The sequence below is a fragment of the Monopterus albus genome, unplaced genomic scaffold, assembly GCF_001952655.1.
Source record: "Monopterus albus unplaced genomic scaffold, M_albus_1.0 scaffold234.1, whole genome shotgun sequence".
NCBI classification, from domain to species: domain Eukaryota; kingdom Metazoa; phylum Chordata; class Actinopteri; order Synbranchiformes; family Synbranchidae; genus Monopterus; species Monopterus albus.
The window spans coordinates 613,326-630,252 of NW_018128114.1; the positions used below are offsets into that span (position 1 = coordinate 613,326).

Below are 16,927 nucleotides of genomic sequence, written 5' to 3' on the forward strand. Positions count from 1 at the left end.
ATTTAGTAAAAGCCTCAGTGCCAAACTGTTTAAGGAAATTCCTGGACTTTGACCTGTATTGAAGACTTATGTGTTCTACGAGAACCCGTGGGCTGAGGCCCGATGTGCCACAGACACATTGAAGATGATGGAAAGGGACGTTGTTGTCATGGGATTTCATCAGCAGCACTTTAGTCCAACAATCAATTAGTCGATTGACAGAAACGTAATCAGCAGCTATTTTGAACATGTAGCTGTTGACAGCTCTATCACTTTTCTTTGTCATACATGGTTATGATATGAATGTGTTTGAGTTCAAACTAAATCACATCTGAATATGTCACAGGCATTTTTCACCATTTTTAATTAAATAAAACGGGTTTAAATCCAGACAGACAACAATTTGAACTCCCTCAGTCACACACCAACACTGTCGAGCCCTCCCTCATGACGGAACATGAACCCCTTCTGTGGCAGGATTAACAGATTTAACCCGGGCCTGCTAGCGTTCTGAACAACAGCCCTAATCTGACATTTTTATTTTGAGGCATGAATCAGGTCAGCTTGTCTAAATCCCTCCCTCTGCCTCCCACTTCTCCCTTCTCTAGCAGAGCAGTCAGGAATCTCGTTGACCAGTGGAATCTCATTTCCTGTCAGAAACATTGAAATCAAATAGAAACATTATTGATAATACAGAATGACTATCATACAGCTTAGATATAATAAGATTAACTACTCAAAAGAAAGTTAATCTGCAACTATTTTAATAATTGGTTCATTTTTAAGATGTTTCCTAAGAAAAATTGACAAATAGCAGGTTCAAACTTCACATATTGCTGCTTTTCTTCGTCTATAGCAGCATCTCTGTGTTTCTTACTGGCAGGGTCTTACAGTGACAGATGGTGAAATTGCTTCTTGATGTGCATGTGCATTGAAACTGTTACTAGAATGTGTTTAAATGCGTGGCTTTGTGTTCTCTTTTGACAGGGCTTTTCCCTGATGTGGGGGGTGGCTATTTTCTACCAAGGCTCCAGGGCAAGTTGGGACTGTTTCTGGCTTTGACAGGCTTCCGTCTCAAGGGACGCGATGTGCAGAAAGCCGGAGTTGCCACTCACTTTGTGGAGTCTAAGAAGGTACAGAAACTGAAGTTAGTCTTAGACGATGACTGCAGACAAACCAGAGACTGACTCAGAATGAGAACTGACACATAACTCATGGCGCCAGTGTGCTGTTACACACTTGCAACGCATCAGAATGAGAAGTGACACATAACTCATGGCGTCAGTGTGCTGTTACACACTTGCAACGCAGAGCCCTTAGTCCTAGGCGTTATTTTACCCTCTCACCAGAAAAGTAAGTGAGAGACTCTGCTCTTCAAACCTTCAAGTCTTGGGAAATGTCCAAAACAAGATTTGTCTTAGGATTTCATCACAAGGAGCAACTCTCTGAGCTTTAAATGTTTATGAATACGGGCCCAGGTTTTTCCCTAATATATTTCTCTTAGTTCATCTAAACCACTCACCATCCAGTGTGACTGTGAGTGACGGTGCATGTATGAGTGCACCACAGGAACATGGTTGGGGGAAGAGTGAGTTTCAAGGTCCTCTGGAGTGCCAGACGCCGAGCCACTGCCTCATTTTTGTTTATAGGTGCCAGCATTGGCTAGTCCAGGTTGTGTTTGTCTTGCTGTTGGCATCACATCAAAACAGTCGGCGACAGAGTTGGTGACTGTAACCTTGATTTTTCAGGACGGACGAGCAGTGGGGTGGATTTAGTTCGTTTAGAACACTTAGAGTTTGGCCAAAAACAAACTAAACTAAACTCCACGTTGGCCAAGAATAACAGTCTTGAGCTGTTGCTTTGTTGAGGATAAACTTGTGTTTGATAAACTGTGGTTAATGTGCCGTAGGGATCGTCCCAACTTCTGGAGCCCTACACAGCAGTGTCTTCACATGTCTAGGGTTTTTGTGTGTTGGTGTGTGAATCCCACCCAAAAGACATTAAACACTGCAGTGCAGCAAAATTCTCTATTCAAAGTAACTTGTCTTCTTAAAAGTGTATTTTCCTCAGGAGAGCAAACAGAGAAAGGTCCTGCATCCATTTTAAAAACAATTATTTTTCTTGCCCTGTGTTATGATTAAATGTACAGCCATCTTTTATGGCTACTGCTGATCTCAGGCCTTGTACTTAAACAGATCCCAGACCTGGAGAAGGAGCTGGTGGACTTGAAGTCTCCCTCTGCTGAAGACGTCTCCAGAGTGCTAGACTCCTATCAGAACCAGGTTAGAATCCTTACACATTTAAACCATCCAGAACTGCTTAAATAGGCAACAAAACAGTTTGTAGACATGAAGAAGTAACAGTGTTGAGATGGTGAGAACAGAATAATCTCTATGTGGGCATACTTTCTCTCCACAGAGCAGTCTGGATTCTGAAAAGCCTTTTGTCTTGGACAAGCACGTGTCTGATATCAACAGGTCAGCCTTGGGTTCCCAAACATGAACAGAATCTGAGTGTGTACTGAGTGTGTACCCAGCCTTAACTAGCTCAAGAGCTAGTTAAGGCTGGGTGATGTTCTATAATTTTGTTCTTGTCAACAAAAGGACCCAAACCTACAATGTGTTACTCATCTCAGTCTTTCCCATTTCCCTGCCCTGTCTGTAGCATCTGGCCCCAAGCCCATCCTTTCACTTTGAGGATGTAAACCTTCAAAAACAGCTGAACAAATCCTTCAAATAGCTGGACACTAGTTTTAAGCAGATGTCACTCAAAAGGAGTACAGGAAGTAGGGTTTGTTGGGGACTGTTTTTAGGGGTGGATTTGGTGCTGTAGTCCAACAGTGTGGCTCACTGAAGGCTTTCTGGACAACAGTGGAGCTCTATGGCACAGAACAGTACTCGTTAGTAGGATCAACTCATTGTTGGCTTTGGTCTTTTCATGGGTTTCCTTGACATAAGAAGAACAAAACTTAGTTTTATGAAGAACACAGACTGTTTCTGTTAAAACTAACTAAAGTAACTAAAGTTAACCTGCTGAAAAATGGAGCCCATGTTAGTGTTTCCCTCCCTTTAGGCTGTTCAGCTCCAGCAGTGTGGAGGGAATAATGCAGAATCTGAAGGCCGATGGCTCGGAGTTCGCCAAGAAACAGGCTGAGGTATGTTCTTGACCTGAGCCTTCATCAGTCACTGACATCATCCATTGATTCTCCACAGTAAATGTACAGACCTCTGGTAACACTGGGGTGGAGGCTTGGTGATAATTTCTGTGTCTATCACCACACACATGTACTTTTACTGTAGTTGTATGAACTGATTTAAAGTCCTGCTAAAGAATCACTGTACCTCTGGACCTGGTCCTGTGCAGTCCTGCGACCCCAGCATCAGATAACGCCCACTGACAGCTTACCGGTAAATGGAGCCAGGGCATTATTTCGCTTTGGCAAATGTGTTCATAATTAGTAGTTACCTCAGCCTAAGCACTTAATGGGGTGAGTCTCAGGCTTGTGACTAGAATCCCTCCTGAGAGCTCTCAGAGCTCTTAACAGACCACAGTGGCTTCCATCAATGTGCCTTGATGAAACCTTTCATTGATGTGACTCCGCTCTCTGATTTAGTTGTTCACCTCGCAGCAGGATGATTGTGTGAAACCAAACCTGAGAGAGATGGTGTACAACCTCAGGCCCCTCCCTCACCCCCTCCTCATTGTTCCTCTCCTGATCACTGCGAGTTCACCATCATTTATGCACAGTGTTTAATACTGTTCTGTTAAAGAGCCTCCACTGACCGATCATTTTGATGAACAACATATTTAAGAACTGTTTTAAAACTCAACAAATACTCTTTGACTGCTTTCATTCCGTAGGGTTCAACAGACGTAATGATTTCCAGTATCCTTCCAAACCACAAAAAATGTAATTAGAACCGATGAGAGTCAGCGTAGCCATCAAATATTTATTATAAACCCACTTCCTCAGTCACTGCTACACCACAGAGTTCACTGTCCTGCCTCGTACACTACACATGCATAACCTTCTTTGTCCTTGCTTATACTTGGCTTGTTTTTCATGATGTTCTGCAGAAAATAATCTCAAACCAAATAAAGCAGTCCATTGCCATTGTTGTGTTCAAAGGTTCAGTCTTTCAAACATTAAAGTTCCCTGTGTCTCCTTCTACAGACATTGTCCAAAATGTCTCCCACTTCCCTGAAGATCACCTTCAAGCAGCTGCAGGCAGGTGCTGCTCTGAGCCTGCAGGACGTGCTGGTGATGGAGTATCGCATGAGCCAGGCCTGCATGGTACAAACCAACAGACGTCCTCTTACCAGTGTGTCACCTGTAAACACACAACATCCATGAGCTTCTTTTTCATACATGTCACTCTGGTAGTAATCATAACTGGACAGGAAACTGAGGATTAGTAAATGATTCTGCCTTATTGTTCTTTATGTTTATCCTAAACATCTATCATAGCTGTTAGATTTAAATGTTTAACTTGATATGCTGGAGTGAAATCAGTTTTTCTTCCATGTTATTTGCAGAGGGGCTGTGACTTCTATGAGGGTGTAAGAGCTGGTAAGTCACATGGGCAGTATACTGGATGTAGACGGACTGCAGATGAGTATAGAACTAAAGTACAATGAAAAAGAATTCATTTCATTCTAATTCTTATAAAAGGCTCAGTAATTAATACTTTTCTGCTTTGTAGTACAAAATGACCATATTATACAGATGGGTGACAAAGACAAACCTGAACAAATGAGCGGTCTGCTCCAGGATGGAGCCCCCATCCACAGGACATGAGGGGTCACTGAACGATCTGATGACTGTGAAAACTAGAATTACCACTTCATAGGTGTACGCCTCCGCCAACCTGTCAGATTCATGGGTATGGGACAGAAGTGAGGTCACAGTGACCTTGACCTTTGACCAAAATCTAATCAGTTCATCCTTGAGTCCAAGCGGACACTTGAGCCCAATTTGAAGAAATTCTGTCAAGGCGTTCCTGACATATCTCGTTCACAAGGATGGGCCTGGCCGGACAGACAGACAACCCGTAAACATAACGACTTCATGCCGGCGGCAGCCGCAGCTTGAGGCATTATGATGTGAATCATATGCTGTGGCCTTCACAGTCACCAGACCTCAGTTGAACACCTATGGAAGATGTTGGAGCGACGTGTTAGCGTCTCCACCATCATCATCAAAACACCACATGAGGGAATAGCTTTTGGAAAAATGGTGTTCATCCTCCCGTAGAGTTCAGAGACTTGTAGTATTAATATCAAGGTGCAGTGAAGCTGTTCTGGTGGCGCCTGGTGGCTCAGCACCTTACTGAGGCACTCTGTGTTGGCTAGTCCTTTACTTTGTCTGTACATTATCCTCAGTGAGCCAGTCGTTACCTTGTCAGCTTCTGAGATTCCTGTTTTCATGCATGCTATGTTAGCTGTCCAAGAGGTGTAGACGGTTTCTTCTTTCTAAACTCAGCATCATTAGATGTTTGGTCATGAGTAAAAGATAACAAAGGTCAGGGATCAGTTGAAGCTTTACATCATCTCAGCTTACCTACCTGTCAGTCCCACCATCTGATTTTGTTTCTCATGCTTCCAGTGCTGGTTGACAGAGACCAGAGTCCCAAGTGGAAGCCGTCAACTCTGGAGGAGGTGTCTGATCAGAGCATTGACCAGTGCTTTGCCTCACTGGGAGAGAAGGATCTGACTTTCTAAGGTCCTGTCAGACAGCAGCTGCTTCCCATCTCTGCACAGACACATCATGAAGCCTACTGTGAGCAGCTGCCTCCTGTCCCCATATCACTACATGGACATGATGTACACAGGTCATATACTGTAATGGTTTGATTCTGTACTATTGGAAACATTTTACAGGAGAATTCAGACTCAAACAGGGTGGTACTCTGCAGCTGAGAAGAGGGACTGATTCATGTTCACAGCCAGAAATAGAAAATAATAGTAGCAGAAGAGGCAGCTAATGGGCACCCTGTGTGTCACGCCTAAGAAAAATGCTTAGTGTAAACTTGCTGTGCAGTGGAAATGGAGTCTTTGTTGCACTTAGTGTAAAGTAATAACTGCAAATACAAGGAGCCAGACAGCAACACTGCATTAACCTGAGGCCATGGGAAAGACAAAGGATCTCACCGCTGAGTGCTTCAGCACATTTCCTGAGAGTGTTTGTTGATGTCACACAGATCAGTATCATCTGTGATCACTTGTTCCAGTTCAGAGAATGTATTGTCCCTCTTTTATTTCTATGTTGTTTTGGTTACATCTGTACTTTTTAGCTGTAACATAAATACAAAATGTCTCTGACACTCCTGAAACAGATGGCAGGCTTCCAGTGGAAGTATCAGTCCTTGTTCTTGATGCATTTACATGATTGTTACAGTGCAACAATAAACAAATATGTTTTCAGCAGTCTGAAATGTTACATTGTGTTTCTATATTTAACTCCTTTGGACACACTATTTATTTTAGTAGGAATCAGATGAGCTCCCTAAACACAGGGTTTGATTAGCTCCATTATTTGTGAAACAGATGAGACGTCAGTGCTGGAACAGGTGGCAGTAAACAGTAGTAAAGTAAAAAGCTGTGTATTACTGGTGAATCAGGAAAGTGTTGGTACATCTGCCGTTACTGAGGGCAGTATTTTTTATGACATGCTTATAAAGTTCTCTGGTACAACAGTCAGCTGCCTTTGTTATCTGCATGAAGGCACTAATCTGCTGCTCAGATGTTCAGAAGGTCAACATGTTGATATAAGGGCGTGTTGGGTTATAACATTTGTTTAAGGTGCTGTATTGGCATGAGGGCGTGCATATGTTATTTGAGCAGTAAAGGAGTCAGAAACGTGGCATGAGAACCATGAAACATCACCAGTGAACAATGATGCTTCAGTCTGAATAGGAAGAATTAAAACTCAAGAAGCTCATAGTGGACATCCTATCTGTAGTATGGACCACCTTTATCTCACGTCTGTTTTCAGCTTCCCTACCTAATGTCTCATTTCAGGAGCAGCCTCTTGTCAGTGTCATGTTCATTAAGTACCACGAGTCCTGCCACATGCAGTGTTCCTCAGCTCTGCCCTCGGTGCAGTTCAGTGACCACAGTCAATGACCTGATCTCTACATAGTGAACCTAATCAACTGCCATAAACACTGAGAACACTGAGTATTTGTTTTGGCGTCACAGATAACCCTTCATGCTTTATGGCTGCCATCTGCTCCTCAGACAAGCACAGAGCTCGTTTCTCGGTCCTTTTGTTTGTGATTTTAACCTGCTGCGTTCACTCTTACACAGGAAGCTGCACGTCTTCTTTTATGGGTATTTTAAACAAATATTGTTGAGACAGTATGTGTCACAGAGATGTTAACAAGTACCCATGTGTTCTTCGACCTTACAATTTCAAAATTCATGATGTTAAGTTGTGATTTGGAGAGTAATAATGAAATATTTCAGTAGTGACAGAAGGCATACGTTTCATTTATTGGTATCATCACTTCTTACACATACTTTATGAATGGTTTGCAATTTAAATGAATATTGTACTGTAATATGCAGAAAGTCACTCATTTTAACTTAGTATGACATATTCTTTGGCTGACGTGTCATGTTGCAGAGTTGCTTCCTGGACGTTACTGTTCCCTTATTTGGCAACGGACAAATCATGAAAACAGTGCAGGTGGGCTGTGTCCGTGTTCATCAGGCTGCTTGGGTTTCACTTTATAGTCAAGTCAGTGCACCTTTTTTTCCTCAGTCTCAACGCTCGCTGTCTGCTTCTTCTTTTAATTTTTGTTAAACACAGATTCAACAGGGTCCATTGTGGGTTCAGGAGTCAGAATCCTGAAATCAGCTGTGCTCAGTAGGGGACAATGGGCTACGCTGTGCCATAGGACCAACTTATTTGGATGAGTCATACTTCTAAAACTGTGGATGTACAACAACCTGCTATACAGTATAGCAACTGCTGTTTGAAATGAATACACATTCATGTTGCCGTAGAATCACGACGTGTAAAAAGTGGCTCATTGTACCCCGTTCTCTCCTTTACTGGATCACTGACCTGGTTTCAGGCTACTGGATTCATCCCTGCTCTTAAATAGACCAAACAAGATGCTAAGTAAATAAGGGAATAAACTGTATTTTACTAAAAATTAAAAGTTAAACTGAGCTCATTTGCTCTCTTGCCAATTTGTAAACACAGATGATACCAGAGTTTTTACAAAGTAAAATTCTGTCAGAGATAATATCACACTAGAAATTCAGCAGTTTGAACAGTAAAGCTCACAACAGCATTATGGCAACATGTACACTAGGTGTGGCGTCTACTCTAAATCGCATTGAACTTTTGCTATCAGCTCCCTTGTGTACTATTAAAAGCAGCTTTGTGGTTTAAATCCTGCCATGGACAGAAAAGCACCACAGCCTTTATCGTTATATCTGACCCGAAACACACAGCATCCCATTTAGAACTGGAGAACGGTGTTGTCCCGACTCCTCAGTGTTTTCAGGAGCCCAAGAATGAATCTGTCTACACAGATGAGTGCAGGTTATGCTTTATTTTTTTAGTGACCCATTCAGGGAGGCGTTTTATAGCACACCATTATATTTCTATCGAGAAATGCCGTACAGTCAACAGCCCTTTGATCGGTTATCACCCAGCCCACCTACACAACACAGCATGTAAAACTGTGGCGTTGGAATGAAAAAGGTTCTAAGTAACACTTTCCCTTCACTAGGGTTTAAGGTAGCAGTTAGCCAATACAGTACAATGTGACTTACACATGCATTTTACTGGTACTGACTGGTTTTATGTCAATACTGAAACAACATTACTGTTGTTAGAGAAGGCAAGAGGTGACAGTTACCTGCCACTGTGCTTATGGCTTTTCACCTTCTGCTGGAGGCCGCTGTTAGCTACTAGTTCCTACCGTTATGGTTGATGTTTACAGATGTTTTGTTACTACTACAACACTGTTGTCACTGCAAATAGCTGGGTGGAAGTTGGGGTGTCCTCATCAGTGATTAGCTAGCAATGTGACTTGAATTTTGGGTAAATCCCAGTGACATCAGTTAGCGTGCCTGTGCACACATCTCCGTGATGTGGCCCGAGAGGCCCTGGCTTGTAGCTCCACTGAGCGTCTGTCTAGTGAACAAAGACCACACTGTTATAATGTGCCCTCTGATATATTATAAAACAACTCACAGAAACCTGAACTGTGTTGGGCCTATAGCGACATTCATTAAGGACTCTGGCGGATGTGGACCTCTATTCTAAATATATCTGTTACAGGACAGCACCGTGCTATTTTAAGAGACCATATACATACATACTGGATTCAAATGTCATGGGCTCCCAGGTTTGCATATCTGTGCTGTTGTCCTTTAGGGCAGGTGGCAGTGTGTTTCAGTTAGGCATTGTACAAAAACTACACCTACAGCATTGCATCCAAAACCCAGGAGTTTTTTTAAAAACTCAATTTCTGTTGATGAACCACACCCTTTTGGAAAAGATGTTAATCCTCATGATTCTTTGTGGCTTAGAGACTAGCTGGTCCCCGGTGATCTGAATCCTAGCGTTATAGTTCTTACACTGCAATTACTGAATCTCCTAAAGTGCAGGAAATATGGAGTTTGTACACATAATTTCCTGAACCCATTTCGAGGACTCTGCCTGCTGCATGGACGGCTGTGGTTGAGGCTGCCTAATGGTGGCGGAATAAGCAGAGCTGAGGATGATGCTCCTTGTTGCGGCTCTGCCACAGGATTTCCAGGGAGGCCATTAAGGCAGAACATCGGCCTTTTGAATGTTTGTGGAGCCTTACATCAGACTAGAAAAAAGCAGACAGCTGGGTGAGTTTCTGAACTAGTGATACCAGAGGAGGTTTATTAATAACTTCCTCTGTAAGAGGAGAGACCCCTGGCCCTGGGACAGCATCGACGAACAGGAGAGGCTTTCACTGGCAATATTTGATAGGAATTCTTGCTTTGGGATATGAGTCCAGCCAGGGACAGCCAACACCTACTGAGAGAGAAGAGACAAATAAGGTCTGAGAAAGATGATATCCAACTGAAGACGCTCTGCTCCAGTATGGCACCAGCTCTGATACAGATCAGCACAGAGCCGTGGACAGGATCAGAGTACTTTGGCCCCTTGGAGGAGCATTTTTAGGTTTAATCCCAGTATAATCCAAACTGAAAGAAGGTCAAAACTGATTTGCTGACAGCTCATTCATATTCCTACTCCCAGTTGGTAGACGCTTGATTAATTCTCTCTGAGTGAACGTGCTAGAGACTTCTGGGCTTGTTTCACATGTGGAACCTCAGGTATAAGTGTCAAAGCAGTCTCAGCTTGGCCTGGCCTTTCCACTGTGACACACTTTCCTATGTCATGGCACATCACATTCAATGTAGGGGATGTCGCTGTAGCGGCGGTCTACCTCCACCCACTGCTGCACGGCACGGGCCACGATCTCCTCTGAGAGCCTCTGGGCGTACTCCAGCAGTGCTGGGTTGACCTGAGGCGAGCTCTCCGCCGAGCCCGTTTGTGATTGTACCAGGTAGGCTCTCTCGCCCCTCTTCGTCCTGGATTTGCCTCCTGCCTTCTCTGTGGAGTTTGCATTATGAGCTCCAGAGTCACACCTCTTGGATTTGACACAACCCATACTCTGGAGAATGTAGCATTGATTTACTTTACGGGGGAAAATGTGTGTTGGCAGTAACGGTGCAAGAGTCTTTGGTTAGACATGCAGTTCATACATCAACGTGGTCGGCACATCTCTGAAGCAATCCGTGCCCTCAACTTCCTTCTTCTGCGGTCACCTTTGTGCTCCTGTCATCCACTCCCACTCTCATCCATGTCTCACTGCCAACATGTGTGACGACCGGGGGGTGTTACAGAACAGAAGGTAATGTTTTAGAGGTCACTGGGCAGCAGTTGGCTAGGAGGGCCATCCCTGTGTGGTTCTACTGCTGCTGAAACAGTCAGTCCTGCTCACATGCAGAATACAGCTCCTTAGCTGCAGAGAGAGAGAGAAGAGACAGAGGGAGGCTCTCAGTGATTTATTTTCTATCAGAGGCGGCCTAAAAAAAACACCAGATGTCGTGGACGAGGAACGGATTGTGAAAGACTTTCACAGCGGCTGTGGTGCCTATGTGACCCATGCTCCAGTGGCTGGCTAGAGGTCAAGGCCTCGGCGTGGCATAGCTCAACTCTGCAGGGTCATTTTTAAACAAGCTCTGCTGCTCTGCACACCAAGTGTGTTAACTCATTCTCCTCGCCCCTCCTCTACTTCAGAGTGTTTTATGACTCTGTCCCTGGGTCTATTTTGTATAGCAGGACACAGGGATGTCTGTGTCTAGCTTGGTGCACTGATGCTGTTTTGTTGTAAGCCAGTGTCTCCCATCTGTTCCACTAACTGAACCTCGCAGCCTGATTCACAGTGACAGCTCCTTTTCTAGGACTACAGGCCTTCGCGCACAGGAAGCATGTGCTCCATTCAGAAAGCTGCATGCTGTAGTCTACACAACGGGCAGGCCATGAATGACCGATGCTGAGCGGGGAGTGTCCCTGTGCGTAAAGCAGCATTTGGAGCTCCACACGTCAACACGCGAATCCGAAGTGTCCCAACATCCTCTCCTAAATCTGATGTTATATTAATGATCCTATATGATTTCTAACCGTCTGATGTTATTATGATACAAACTAAGAAAGCACTGGCTCGCTCACATCCACACGCACGGGATCTGGATTAAACCTGATAACTTCATTTATTTGAACAACAGCGCGTAGGGCTTTTGTGCAAACCTGTTCTGAGCCTCAGTGGAAACATTTCTGCACACAGGAAATTAAAAATTAATGTGTAAACAACATGTTGTGATACTGTAGAGCTCTACTTCTAACAGACTGTGGCGAAGGCGTCAGGTTCTTTAATCCATTCCACAAAAAATAATCCGGCGACAGATGAAACAACCCAAGGTCGTTCAAGTAAACATTAATCCGAACATCACCTTGTGTCGCGCCGGTTCCTCTGCCTTATCCGAGCAATCTGAACTTGAATGTTACTGCAACGTGCTTTTAAAAAAAGACAAATTATTTCCCAAGTTGCTGCTTCTGCTGCTCGTTGGATCGATTTCACAATAATCTTGAAATATAAATCCCAGGCTGGCGGAGCCGACGGCACAACGTTTCCCTGTTGCCTTCCCGTCGGTCACTGCCGAGTGCAGCTGCTCGGCAGAGGGGAAATCAGAGGTCTGGGCTGACTCCAGTGGAGCGACACTCCACGGCTGGTACCGGGCTGCAGCGAGCCCAGGCGCACAGCGGCCGGTGCGAGGCTGCCACCTGGTGGCCACGGTGACAAATACTGTCATTAAGGACTGATCTCCAATGTTTTCACCAGTCCATGTTTATGTCACTGTTGTGCGTAATATTCAAAGATTATGACCCATCCGGTCTGGTTTACCAGTCTAAATAAATGGAAAGGCCAGTGCAACCAGTGAAATGCTGCTTTCTCCTAGTGACATGGGGCTAATAACTTGAGACTTAATGGGGGCTCAGATGCCCTTTATATCACTCTTGTAGGTAATATTTTAAAGATTACCGACCATCCAGTCTCATTCACAGGGTGTCGAACAGAACTCGAGAAATCCTGTGATCCAATGAGATCATTCTTTGTCGATTAGAGTTAAAGAGGACCGTGTTGCAATATTTAGAAAATCTGGCGGCTGGAGTGGTCAGTGCTGTCACATGCACTGTTTTCCGTGCATGAATGTCACAGATGAAAGAGGACACCTGACACTAAATGCAGCGGTAGCAAAAAGGCACCAAACGGGTCTTTTACCATAAAGGTGGTCAGGTCATGGTATATGGAAGGTGTCCGCCTGAATTTATACTGGTTTTACTAGTATTACGCCACTAACCTAAGTTTCTTTTTACCATCAAATCATTAAACTGTTACAGGTTGCAAGGTGTTGCCTGTGTGGGTGTTACTGTAATATCAAATCAAATCAAATCAAATTTTATTAGTATAGCACCAAATCACATCAAAAGTCATCTCAGGACACTTTACAAAGTAAGGTCTAGACCTTACTGTTATCAATATTATTACATAGGGAAAACCCAACAAATCCCCCTTGAGCAAGCACTTGGTGACAGTGGGGAGGAAAAACTCCCTTTAGTATCCCACCACACGAGGGCGCTATCCTCATGTGTCACAACCAGGTGTCAGGGATTTTGCATGTGTGCTGGACAGAGGATGTTCTTTTGCTCCGCTGGTTTCCTCTTTAAAATCCGATGTAATGCTGATTATGATACGTGAAACCATGACCTGCTTCTCTCCAGCCAACCTTAACAGACACCAGGAACTATGTGATTAGAACCTTTTGTCAAATCTGTCTGTTTTGCTATGTAGCTCTGAAGAATGACAGTCAATTTCACCCTTGAATCAAAATAAAACAACTTTTTATAACTGGGTTGTTGTTGGGGGGTCATTTAGAATTCAAAGAAAGTGCAGGTTAAACGCATTATGTTGGTTTTTCAAAGATGCAGTAGATGATTTGATGTTTTGTAAATTGGAGTTAAAATAACCCTGAGGTTCATCAAAACAAAAAGTCTCACCCAGCCCAGTCAGTCTGCGCCCCTGTGCTCATTGCGTAATCACCCGAAGAAGAGTGAATGTACCCATCTGTGGACACGATTATTACGTGCACACATTTTGCATCCCTTTAAATGTTGACAGCGAAAAAAAGTTTTCATGTAAGTCGGTTAAATTTCACTGTTGCCTGTCCAGCCAATCATGGTTTTTGACGACACAAAAGACGATAAAGTTGGAGTATAAAAAGGTGTGCGCTAATAAAGTATGAAGCCTGTCGGTGTGCGACACACAAACGACTACAAACGCAGTCACGCATCAGGTCCAGCACGCAAGATCTTTTTTCTAAATCCAGCTGCACACCTTAGAGACAATGCATCTGTCTCAGATTGTGCTGTATTTGAGTTTGCTGATTGCTTTGGGTCCAGTAGTTTTGAGTGACCAAGAGACACAGCAGCAGCCCTCCGCCACCAGCCCAGAAGAGACGGAGCAGTGCGCTACGTGCGTGGTCCGACAGCACATTAAAACCATGCGACTAAACGCGATCAAATCTCAGATTCTGAGCAAACTGCGAATGAAAGAAGCTCCAAATATCAGCAGAGATACAGTAAAGCAGCTTCTGCCCAAAGCTCCGCCGCTGCAGCAGCTTCTCGACCAGTACGACGTGCTGGGAGATGACAACAAGGATCTGGTTATAGAGGAGGACGATGAGCACGCCACCACCGAGACAATCATAATGATAGCCACTGAACGTAAGTTTGGACTTTATTTAGTCTTATATGTTTGTGCACGATGAAAAGAGCCCGCTCTCTCTGAAAGAGATCAGATTCTCACGCACGGCGCAGAGCGCACAGGAGATGCTATACGTAGGCTTTATTCTAACAGCATGTATCTAGATTTGTAAGACGATTTGATGCTGGAAATGTGGATATGCAAACATTACCGAGATGTAAAACAGTATATGGATCAGAGCGTCTTGCCAGACGGCGCGTGTGGTCGTTACACGCGCAAATTGTCGTGACACCGATTATTCTTTACAGCAGTTCACTGTTGTCTGGACATTTCAATGTCCAACCAGTAAACCCTTCTGCCTCTGTTTCTCTCCAGCTGACTCCATCGTCCAAGTGAATGGGGAACCAAAGTGCTGCCTTTTCTCTTTCACCCAAAGGTTTCAAGCCAGTCGCATCGTTCGGGCGCAGCTCTGGGTGCATTTGCGCCCGGCGGACGAGGTGACCACTGTGTTCCTGCAAATCTCCCGCCTGATGCCAGGCACAGACGGGAACAGACACATACGGATCCGCTCCCTGAAGGTCGACGTGAATGCCGGGACAAGCTCTTGGCAAAGTATAGACGTCAAACAAGTGCTGACTGTGTGGCTGCGGCAACCGGAGACCAACTTGGGGATCGAGATTAACGCCTTCGATTCGAGGGGAAACGATGTGGCCGTGACCTCCGCAGAGCCCGGAGAGGAAGGACTGGTGAGATGAATCTTTATATTACAGTAAACAGAGCCTTATTGTCAGGTGTTAACACTCAGTGATAACTTAAGCTTCATCAGTAAATATACAGAAGTGAATAGTGTGGGTGCAAAGTACAGAGCTACTTCCTCCCGAAGCAGCTGAATTAGTTCATAAAAATGGTTCTAAAAATTCCGATTCCAACTGAGTCCTCAATTTGGATTCCTTGTTGTACTTTACAGAGGTTTTAACTTTTGGATTCCAGAAGTTTCAGTGTGCAGAGAGGCTTTGCAAAATCAGCAGGTGGTTAAACATTCATGCATTTCACTGTTAGAAGAAGGAATTAAAAGCTGTTAATCAACACAGGCTCCATGTAGGTGCACACCTGCATCTGGACAAATGCCCAGTCCACAATAACCTCAAATCTGACTACTTGATTACATAAATGTTCACCCGCTTCACATTCCTTTAGGTGTTCTCTGTGACTGTGCAAATCAGAGTAACGGTCTGTGCACACACATTGCCAGTATCAATGACAAACACATATCACATGGCTCAAATACTGGCACTAGGCTTGGGGGCAGTTAGAATACCTAGAGGGCTGTGGTTAACCAGCCGTCAAATGATTTCATTTCTTTAAATCTCAACGTTTCATAACATTATCCTGCTGTTTGAAAACCAGCATCAACGGGTGAGAGCACCAGATTAAAAGATGTCGTCATCCACCTCTTTTTCCAAAGTAGTAACACAGGTGCTGTCATTTCAGCAACCATTCATGGAGGTGAAGATCTCAGAGAACCCCAAGCGAGCCAGGAGAGACGTGGGCCTGGACTGTGATGAGAACTCTCCAGAGTCACGGTGCTGCCGCTATCCACTCACTGTGGACTTTGAAGACTTTGGCTGGGACTGGATTATTGCCCCTAAGCGCTACAAAGCCAACTATTGCTTGGGGGAGTGTGAGTATATGCACTTGCAGAAGTATCCACACACCCACCTGGTGAACCAAGCCAACCCCAGAGGGACTGCAGGCCCCTGCTGTACCCCCACCAAGATGTCACCAATCAACATGCTCTACTTTAACCACGAAGAGCAGATCATCTATGGCAAGATCCCCGCCATGGTGGTGGACCGTTGTGGATGCTCTTGAGTTGGTACGGAGACCCTGACGAGAGGGAGGGGAAGATGGAGGGGCTGTAGCTCACCCCAGCCTTCAAGTTCAGACTTGTTGACACAACCAATCCACCAGTTCCAATGCTTTCCTGCAGAGCATGGTGCATACAACCAGAATATAGAGGCCCATTCTTCCCAAAGGGCAGTGCTTTCACACCCAGCATAGCTCGTACTTTTCTTTCCTTCCTTTCCATCCAAATCTTAACCACAGAGGTTTGTCATCTAATGAATACAGGAACACATATACATGCTGGACCTTGATGTGAATGTAGACTGAAATGATCACAGTTATACAAAAACAAAATGTGTTTTTCCTATGTCTCAGTGTTCTGTGCTCTGTCCATTTATACAAACACGCTGACAGATTATATGCCCTCTGCAGCTCCACTCCAATCATAGCCCACATATAAGCTATTACACTTTTTGCTAAGCTGTATGTTTGTGATTATCATCTTTGGAATAATGTTTTCAGAGTCAAACCAGGAAGCCTCAAGGACCTTTTGAAAGGGCTTGACAAATCACAGTTGGAGACTCTTTAGAGTGACACGCCACACTGGTGCATCTTTTAGTACACATAGGTTCACAGGAGTCAATGAAAAGATGAAAACTAGCAGCTTTTAGTCCCATTTCTAAAACCCAAACAACAATGGCAACATTAAAACATTTGGAAAATTAGACACTGGTCAGTATCTATTCCATTTTGATCACTCTTGAGATCCCATG

At 44.3% G+C, this 16,927-nt stretch overlaps 2 protein-coding genes across 2 annotated transcripts in view; both read left to right on the top strand.

Moving 5' to 3' along the window:
• The window catches only part of hibch (3-hydroxyisobutyryl-CoA hydrolase), an 18,971-nt gene extending 12,569 nt beyond the window's left edge, over window positions 1–6,402 (top strand). The window contains exons 7-13 of the mRNA XM_020620185.1: window positions 967–1,112; window positions 2,175–2,261; window positions 2,398–2,456; window positions 3,052–3,133; window positions 4,154–4,273; window positions 4,516–4,549; window positions 5,585–6,402. Of these exons, the coding sequence (XP_020475841.1) occupies window positions 967–1,112; window positions 2,175–2,261; window positions 2,398–2,456; window positions 3,052–3,133; window positions 4,154–4,273; window positions 4,516–4,549; window positions 5,585–5,700 (644 nt within the window). The 3' untranslated portion in view covers window positions 5,701–6,402. The remainder of the gene's footprint in view (window positions 1–966; window positions 1,113–2,174; window positions 2,262–2,397; window positions 2,457–3,051; window positions 3,134–4,153; window positions 4,274–4,515; window positions 4,550–5,584) is intronic.
• A 7,447-nt stretch (window positions 6,403–13,849) lies between these two features.
• Window positions 13,850–16,521, top strand: mstnb (myostatin b). Its single transcript, XM_020620208.1, has 3 exons — window positions 13,850–14,329; window positions 14,685–15,055; window positions 15,801–16,521. The coding sequence occupies exons 1-3, from the start codon at window positions 13,951–13,953 to the stop codon at window positions 16,179–16,181; spliced, it is 1,131 nt and encodes a 376-aa protein (XP_020475864.1). The 5' UTR covers window positions 13,850–13,950; the 3' UTR covers window positions 16,182–16,521.
• Window positions 16,522–16,927: the final 406 nt, after the last annotated feature.